Raw genomic sequence first — 9,109 nt, forward strand, 5'->3', positions numbered from 1 at the left:
TATTCTCTATCAGATACTTTGAAGAGTCCACATTTAATGATATTTGAATCCTTTTTTTGTTTTTACTTTGATCAATATGGCTTTGAGAAAGTCAGAAAATCATTTGAAAAGTTCAGAATTCTACATCAGATACTCAGAAAAAAAACCCAATCGACCATTTAATAATACTCCAACCCTTCTTTGTTTTCTTTTAAATAGAATAGAATTAGAAAGTCCAGAAAACACACACACAAAAAATTCAGCATTCTCCATCACATACCCTAAAAAGTGAACATTGGAGAATATTTCAATGTTTTTGTGTTTTAGTTTTGATCAATTTGGCCAAAAGAAAGTCAGAAAGCAGAAGGCTGAGTCTCCCTGAGCCTCCCTGAGCCCTGCGGGGGTTTTGGATTGTTGGGTGTTTCTGCCTTTGGCTGTGAGACGACCTGTTGTTGTAAATATGCGCTCGACAAATAAAATTGAATTGAACTGAATTGAAAATCCCTAAAAAAGTTCAATATTCTCCATCAGATGTTCTGTAAAGTCACTATTTACTAATGTTCAGTCCCTTTTTGTTTTCATTTTGATTAACAGGGAAAGTTATGGAAAGTTAGAAAAAGTTCAATTTTCTCCTTTAGATGCTCAAGAAAAGTGAAACTGTGCGACTATTTCAAGCTTTTTTCTGTTTTAATTTGGATGATTGTAGAAAGTTAATGTTTTCTGTCAGATGCTCAACAACGTGAACATTTAATTGTATTTCAAGCCTTTTTGGTTTTAATTTTCCATCAGATATTCAAAAAAAGTGAAAATGTGACATGTTCTTGTGCCAGATGCTCAAAAGAAGACGCAGTGACTCCAACGTAGAAAATCAATCAGATGCAAACGTTATGACTGAAATACAACAAACAAGCTAAATAAGGCAGCAAATTATCTTCACTATTTTCCATCAGTTATCCAGTAATGTGAACTTTGTAGATATTCTGGACTAATTACAGTTGAAGCCTGTTTTTGTTTAAATTTTGACAAAATTTTATTGATCCTGAAGGAAGTTCTTGTGCCAGATGGTTAGAAAACACCAAAAAAAGGCAGTAAATATAGAAAAAGCAATAAGATGTAAGGAGGACACTGAACTAAAAGGTAGAATTATTAGATTTACACATGATCCACGATGATGAAGATACAAACTGCATGACTGAAATATCTGTTCATGTTTCAGAAAACCTTCAAAGAATTCCCAGCTTTTATTATTTGTTCTTGTTATTCTCTCCTTGGATTTAATCGTGGAAACATTTCAACTCAGCTGCTGCTTTCGTTCAGTCGCTCATCTGTCTGTCTGGCTGAGCTCGTGGCAGCTGCTTTACTCGTTATCAGATGATTAGTTTCTATTATAAGCACTGCTTGGTGGACATCTTCACATTCTGTGAAGCTTCTGTTTTCCATCGTGGATCGATTTCATCTTTAAGAAGATCGACTTGTCAAACTTGTATTAAATTAGCCTGATTGCTTGAACCTGAATTGACCTTTAAAGCAGCTGTTTTAGCCTGGACTGATTCATTTTGGTCTTTCGTCCGCTCTTCTCGAGCGTGTTTTATGGAACAGACCCCAGGTTCATGCTGATGTGCAGCCGTCCTCACATGTGTTCACAGCCTCCCATTAAAGAAGGAAAACAACAGCTTCAGTCACTGGAATCCGTTGAAATTGACAAAAACACCAATAAATAAAAATGTAAAGAACATCATGATGTTGCTTTGAGTTGTGGTTCAACTGAAATATTCAACCAAACAAAAAAACAAACAAAAAAAACCCCAAAGCAAACCAGCCTGATGGGACCCATAAACTAATATGTAGTTGAACAACCCTCGGAGCCAATCACTGCCTTCAGGTGTTTCCTGTAGCTCTCAGTCAGACTTCTGCACCTGTTGACAGGTATTCTGGACCACTGCTCATCAGCAAAGGCCTCTCATTGGTCCACTGCTCATCAGCAAAGGCCTCTCATTGGTCCACTGCTCATCAGCAAAGGCCTCTCATTGGTCCGCTGCTCATCAGCAAAGGCCTCTCATTGGTCCAGGACAATTCTGTTTTTTAAAATGATCTCTTCAACCACAATTCAAAAGCAACGTCTTATTTCACTAAATTATAATTTAACAAATTTTTTATTTATTATTTCTTTTTTTATTTCTAGTTATTTGAGTGACTGTTGTGAGTTTTGCCTTTTCTTCAATTAAAGGATAAATTTGACTACGGCTGTATGTGAGAGAATCATGTGAACCTCCATGTTTCTCCAGGCGATGTTCTCCACGGACCTGATCGAGTCCAAACAGGAGCGTGTTGCCATCAATGGAGTTGAGCCTCAGATGATTGGCATGCTGGTGAGCTACGCCTACACGTCCGAGGTCTACATTTCCAAAGCGAACGTGCAGGTACAGAATCCTCTCGTCTCCTCACACCTTCTCCTCCCCGCCGTCATTTTGTGGGTCAGCTGTGATTTTGTGTGGTCCAGGCGCTGCTGGCAGCAGCCAACCTGCTGGACGTGATGGCCGTCCGAGAGGCGTGCTGTCGCTTCATGGAGCGTCAGATGGACGAGATGAACTGCGTGGGGATCCACTGCTTCGCCGAGGCTCACTCCTGTAAGGTGCTGGAGAAGCGCAGCATGGACTACATCCTGGAGCACTTCAGCAGCGTTTACCAGCAGGTCGGGTGTTACGACTGTGTTCAGTTTGCTGCTCCAGGTGCAACACACAAGCAGTTTTGCACCTTTGATTGTTGACAAAAAACTGATGAAACACGAGTTTAGTGCCAAACTAATGAAATAAATAGCTGACAAACTGAGGTAGACTTTAAACTGTCCCCATTATGACGGTGCAGTTTCTTCAAAATCAGTGACCAAAACTTCCCTTTAATAGTAAAAATACGGCATCATCACTCAGGTAAAGAAGCAGAGGTGCTGCGATAAACGGTACATTTCATGTGTTTCATCAGTGTGACGTCGTTGGGATGTTTAACTTGCTTTGCAGAATGACAGGAAGCCATTGGCCAGTTAGTAAACAAACAATATTTATTTGATAAAGTAAATGTCTAAAGAATTTCCGACTACCAAAGTAATAGCCAACAGACATCATAATAACCTGCCTTCACCCTGAGTCGGCTGGGATAGGCTCCGCCCCCCCACGACCCTGGTGAGGATTAAGGTGTAGAGATGATGGATGGATGGACATTATCATAGATTTACTGTGATTGGGCTGCAGCAGATCCTTGTTTTCTGTTTTGTCAGTTATTTTCTTCATGAGTTAAAACTAATTATTTAATGTCTATAAATTCTTGCAAATTAATTCCCTTTCACTCAGCGAATTAGCGATTTGTTGCACCTTTTGATTGTTGTTTGGCCCAAACTGACTTCCTGAACCAGAGCAATCTACAGTATTTGAAGTTTTGGTCCATTTGATTGGCTCAGAGCAGCTGCAGGTTGGAATGAGGAGATCTGCAGTTAACAGTGTATAAAAACTGTTCCTGCAGATCTGCCTCCTCACATGTCAGCAGCAGCTCACCTGGAAGCAGGCAGCGTTGTGGGTTTCATGTGTGGAAGGTGCTTAACGCTGATAATCTGCCCTCCCGGTGCGGCGATTAGCTCGCGTGGATAATGTGTGTGTCTGGAAAGCAGGAGAAGCTGCTGTCATTCACACTCAGTGCTGTAATACTTCTCATGTTGGTTTTATTTCCCCCAGGACGAGTTCCTGTCTCTCTGTGTGGACAAACTGACAGAAATCATTGCCAGCGACCTTCTCAACGTGCCCAAAGAGGAGATGGTGTTCGAAGCCGCCATGTTGTGGCTGAATAAATGTCCCTCACGCAAGCAGAGCTTTGAAAAGGTCGGATTCACTTTAGCTCACATGAGCTTTTAAACCTGTACAGTTTCATCCGACTGTAGCGCTCAGCGCTCTGTGTGGTCGGGCTTTTCCTGTCCATGTGTATTTGTTGTCGCAGAGAAAAGTGTGTCTGCATTCTCAACTCAACAGCTGCTGGTCTTCAAGATGTCCATAAATCAACTAGCACAGCGACTGAATGAGTTTCTCTCTGCACAGACACGTAAAAGGACGCCTCTCTGAGGTCACGCTTGTTTCTTGTAGTTATTCGTGGCAGTTTGCAGTCGTTTCTTCAGACCTTCTGCTGCAGACACACACATGCTCTCATTCATGTTCACATCACGTGACGAGTTCTAGTGCAGGCTTCTGTTGTGCAGCTCTATCTATGCTTTACATTAGCATCAGTAGATAATACCCAGAATCCTAGAAATGTTGCCAGGACGTCCATGCGTTTGGGGAATCCTCCACAGATAATGACTTGAGCTGTGGCTCTCAGATCCTCCAACATGAGAGGTACGACTAAGGCCAGCTGTATAATTAATCCAATTTCTCTGCTCGTTCCCCGAAGGTCCTCGAACACATCCGCCTGCCTCTGATCAGCCCCTACTTCCTCCACGATGTGATCGAGTCTGTGGACGTGGTGAAGGAGAACCTGGGCTGCCAGAGGCTCATCTCCGAGGCCAAGGACTACCTGCTGCTGAAGGACCGCCGTGGAGAGCTGTACTGCCCCAGAGCGAGGCCCCGCCGGTCCACAGGTGAGCACACCTGCAGCTATTACATGTTACTATAATGAGAGGCTGAATCTCGTGCTTCGTTTTCAGCTTTTTCGCTTTTGTGCACGTGATGTTTGTAGTTTGGTAATAAGCTGGATCACACAGGTTTTCAGTAGTATTTAGTTTCTTTACGTTGGAGTTGCGTCCCTACACTCACACACCACCCGTGCTCTTCACATTAGCAGGAATAGTTTGGACAAAATCTATTTGTCTGCACATACGAGAATCTGTGCCGTGTCGTTATTTTTCTACTTCTGGACAAATCTGTGCAAAATCTCGCTTATCAGTATTTGTATGGGATTAGATTTGTGTCAAAATTTTTAACCAAAACTTATCAAAAGTCAAACATAACTAATGGATTTAAGAGAGAATAAAATTAACTCAAGCAAAAAATTATAGACTTCAAAATAAAAATTGTCACTTGAAAACAAATAACTCTGTCTTTTATTTTGATTGAGGATGTAGTTTTGTTCTCGCTTCCTTCTGCGTCTCTCTCTTTNTGGGACATATAAAGTTTTTTGAATTTTTTTCGATTCAATAAGCGGGAGAAAGACAAAGGCCGTTGTCTACACATGAAGAGGACTTATAGAGGGACAACAACAAACTGCCTCAAGATTAAAGTAAGTACTGATCAATGTATGTTGTTGTTTCATGTAGACGTTTTTTTTCTGTGTTGTCCCTCTATAAGTCCGGGTCACGGCCGGAAAACTTCACTTTTGTAGAGTTTCAGAAAACTAGTTTTTTTTGTTGTTTGCTTGAGATGATGTCAGTCAGACTGATGCTGAGTGGATCTGACTCAGCAGAAATGACAAAAACAGAGATAACTGGTGTTTGATTGGTGTTGTTTCAGGTAGATGATGGAAAAGTGGGTTTTCTGAAGGTTGGTGAAGATGGAGTGATCTGTTTTTAATGAATGAACTCTTCATTTATAGTCATGAAAGAATCTGTTCCAGAACTAGTACTTGTGTATATCTTGGTCTATTTTTTTTGCTCTTCTACTGATGTTCCTTAAACGTGTTCCCTTTGCTGTGGTCACAATCCAAATGTCGCCACTGTGGGATTAATGAAAACTCATCTTCTCGTAGACGATCACCAGACGACTGACATGTGATGATTTTGATTACAACAAAAACTACAAACCCACAGTGAACATTTGCTGATTTTCTTGATCTGTTTTAATATGAAACCATCACATCTGGATCTTTTAAACTTGTTGTGAGATGTTTTGCTTCCTGCTGCATTTTTGTTGTGTTTTTCTCACCGACTAATTAGCTAATGGAAAAACCAGTCAGATTAATTAACGATGAAAGCGGTCAGCCCTCCTTGATGCCTGTTTAGATTCACGTCCGTCCGGCTCACTCCTCTCTGTTCCTTGTGCTCCTGTTGCCGTGGCGACAGGCACAGCCGAAGTGATCGTGACGGTCGGCGGCGAGGACGACAAGGTGGTGCTGCGCAGCGTCGAGAGCTTCGATCCGGTGACCAACCAGTGGAAGAACCTGGCCTGCCTGCCCTTCGCCGTCAGCAAACACGGGCTGGTCGTGTCCGGTGGGGTTCGGTCGCATCACACCTCCCGATAACTGACTGGATGTGACGCTGATCGCTGCTGAACCGCAAATGTTTCTTCTCGTCCACCCGCCTGTCTGCAGATTCCACTCTGTATCTGGCCGGAGGGGAGTTTCCCGACGGCTCGGCCAGCAGGGAGATGTGGCGCTACGACCCCTGCTTCGACTCCTGGATGGAGATGGCTCCGATGAATGTCGCTCGCTCGGAGTTAGGTGAGGCAGCGTTACCATGACAACCAGGGATGGACCCACTGTCTGAAATTTGGCATTTTCCAATTGACTTTATCGATCGATTCTCGATAAATGAGAGGAAATACAACACCTGAAGTATTACGGAAAAGAAGACAAACTGAACAAGACACACAAGCCGTCGCCTCGAACCACCAAGTTAGCATCTCTCACAGCGGCTAAGGCTAACGGCTAGCGGCTAAGTGAGCAGGCAGCCACAGATTAAGCTGAAACAGAATCTGGGAAACGATAATTGGCAACACTTGAAGACCTCACTTGGCAATAACAGTGATAAAACAGAGAAAGATGATTGATCAGGAGAAAAACTGATCAATCTCAGTCGCTCCAACAGAAACAGAGCGTCCTGATTGGATTTCTCCTGTTTCTATCTTGCATATTTACTGGTTCTCTGCTGTCACATGCTGCTAAAACATTACATTTAAAGTGTATCGGCTCCAAATATCGGTTATCAGTCTTTCTTGATCACCAATAATTCGTATCGGTTGTGAAAAAATCAGTCGATCCCTATTGGCAACCCCTTCTTTTTTCATGAACTGAAGGCTTGTGTCACCACACATTGCCTCATGTTGCCAACCGTGTCTTTCATTTCAACCCCGTTTATTAAACCGCTCCACTGTAAGAGGTATTTTTTCTTAGTTGCTAACTCTGGCTCCCCAAACTCTAGTCTTCCAGCTGACACTCTCCATCAGGGTTTGACGGATGTGCAGTTCCTTCATGCAAATACTCTTAAATTTGTGTTCTCACTGTCCTTGTGTTCTTCTTATTTATATAGCGTATATACCGCACATCTTTAATTTATAGTTGTGTTTTTCTTGCTGTGACTTTGCAGATTTCCCCTTGTGGGACTAATGAAGGATGTTCTGCTCTATTCTATGATTTTTTTAGGGCCGTTATCAATGCAGATTATTGGTAGTCAACACCAATTACTGATATCTGGAACCACTGTAGGTTACATGGTATATTTTAACAGCACGCGATGGCAGAGAACCTGTAATCATAACTAGGATTCTTTAATTATCAGGGCTGCGACACCTGAAAAGGTGCATCAGCCTCAGAAGTCAGTGGCTGCCTGGTTTGTGCTGGCGGTTTGTGTTTCTTGTACAATGTTTGTGAGTTTCCTCTGCTGGAGAGACATGACGGAGACCACAGAGTGACTCCAGACAGAACAAGGCAGTTTCAGACTTAAAGCAGTGCGTTTAATTGATCAGTAATTGGTTAATAAAAATAGCGTCACCGATAACAGAAAAATCGGCAAACATTGCTGATCATTGGTCCGTCGTTTACTCTCCTTTCGTATTGTTTTTTTTAATCTTCAGGTTGTTTGTAGCTGACAATCCTTAAACTTTAGCATCACCTCCTAATTAGTTTAACTGCAAACCAACAGAGGAAAGAAAAGCTGTTGTTAGGGTGCAGTTCAGGCTAACGGAGCATCACGCTTCACTCCATGCTCTGCTTTCAGGCCTGGTGATGCTGGACGGCTTCGTTTATGCTGTGGGGGGCTGGGAGGGACGCTCTCGCCTGGACTCGGTGGAGTGCTACAACCCCTACAGCAACGCCTGGCAGTTCACCGAGTCCGTCAAGATGGCCGTCACGAGTCCTGCCGTGGTGGCGCTGGACGGTCTGCTCTACGTTACTGGTAGGAAACGTGCAGGTTTTAGTTCAAATCCACTGCGTTGTCATTCCGTTACTTGAATCGTACATGTTGGCAGGTGGTGCTGTTCTGGAGGACGGTGACGGCACGGACCTCGCTCAGGTGTACAACCCGAAAACTGCCGTGTGGACGGAGGTCGCCCCCATGCAGATCGCTCGCTCCGGCTCCGCTGCTTGTACGCTCAAAGGAAAGATCTACGTGATAGGTAACAAACTCAACGGCACTCGTTGTCAGTGGTCACCCAGGGACAGATGTACTGATTTCTGTTTGACCGGTTTCAGGCGGGTGGCACGCCTCGACCGAGAACACGGATAAGGTGGAGTGTTACAACCCCAAGACCAACCAGTGGACCATGTGCGCCCCGATGAAGGAGCGGCGCTACCGTCCTGGTGCTGCCGTAGTGGACGGCAAGATCTACGTCCTGGGAGGAGAGGAGGGCTGGGACAGGTGAGGAGCCACATGTACAGCCATGTGATCCCAAGAGTAGCAGCTGGGGTCTAGCTTGACTTCGTTATGTCCAAACATTACTGGGGCAGTCGCAGATGTTAACTAGCTAAATACAAATCTGCCATAATGTGTGACGGCTCCGCTTAGACATGAAGTGCTCCAAGTAACACTGTTAGGTCGATGGACAGATTAGCTTTGGAATTTGAAAGTCGATTTAGGAAGTAATCGGAATAGAGCAGGATAAAGGAAGGAGGTGACAAAAAGTGAGCAACAAAGCTGTTTTTGCTCTTTCATTTAGTGTAATTATGCAGCTTCGAGTCATGCGATACAAGGATTGAAGTGATCGGAGTCTGGCATATCCAGACTTTCTTGGTGGTTGTCGGTTCGACACAAACTAAAAACCAAACTTCAAAACATATTTATGTCATTTCTCCATCAGCAGCTGAACACATGTTAGCAACGTACAGATCAACATGTTTACAGATAAAGCATCAGCTCAGAATCTGAATCGCTCAGAGAGAATCATCAGGAAACAGTTTGGTTGAAGGGAGACGCTTCTTACAGTCGATTTAAATCTAAACGCTGAAC

At 43.5% G+C, this 9,109-nt stretch overlaps 1 protein-coding gene across 1 annotated transcript in view; it reads left to right on the top strand.

Moving 5' to 3' along the window:
- The window catches only part of LOC103360703 (kelch-like protein 20), an 11,963-nt gene that overhangs the window by 1,105 nt on the left and 1,749 nt on the right, over positions 1 to 9,109 (top strand). The window contains exons 3-11 of the mRNA XM_008286571.1: positions 2,265 to 2,399; positions 2,480 to 2,671; positions 3,702 to 3,845; positions 4,408 to 4,594; positions 6,011 to 6,157; positions 6,259 to 6,387; positions 7,883 to 8,059; positions 8,133 to 8,279; positions 8,356 to 8,521. Of these exons, the coding sequence (XP_008284793.1) occupies positions 2,265 to 2,399; positions 2,480 to 2,671; positions 3,702 to 3,845; positions 4,408 to 4,594; positions 6,011 to 6,157; positions 6,259 to 6,387; positions 7,883 to 8,059; positions 8,133 to 8,279; positions 8,356 to 8,521 (1,424 nt within the window). The remainder of the gene's footprint in view (positions 1 to 2,264; positions 2,400 to 2,479; positions 2,672 to 3,701; positions 3,846 to 4,407; positions 4,595 to 6,010; positions 6,158 to 6,258; positions 6,388 to 7,882; positions 8,060 to 8,132; positions 8,280 to 8,355; positions 8,522 to 9,109) is intronic.

This window comes from Stegastes partitus, unplaced genomic scaffold, assembly GCF_000690725.1.
Source record: "Stegastes partitus isolate 25-593 unplaced genomic scaffold, Stegastes_partitus-1.0.2 Scaffold459, whole genome shotgun sequence".
NCBI classification, from domain to species: domain Eukaryota; kingdom Metazoa; phylum Chordata; class Actinopteri; family Pomacentridae; genus Stegastes; species Stegastes partitus.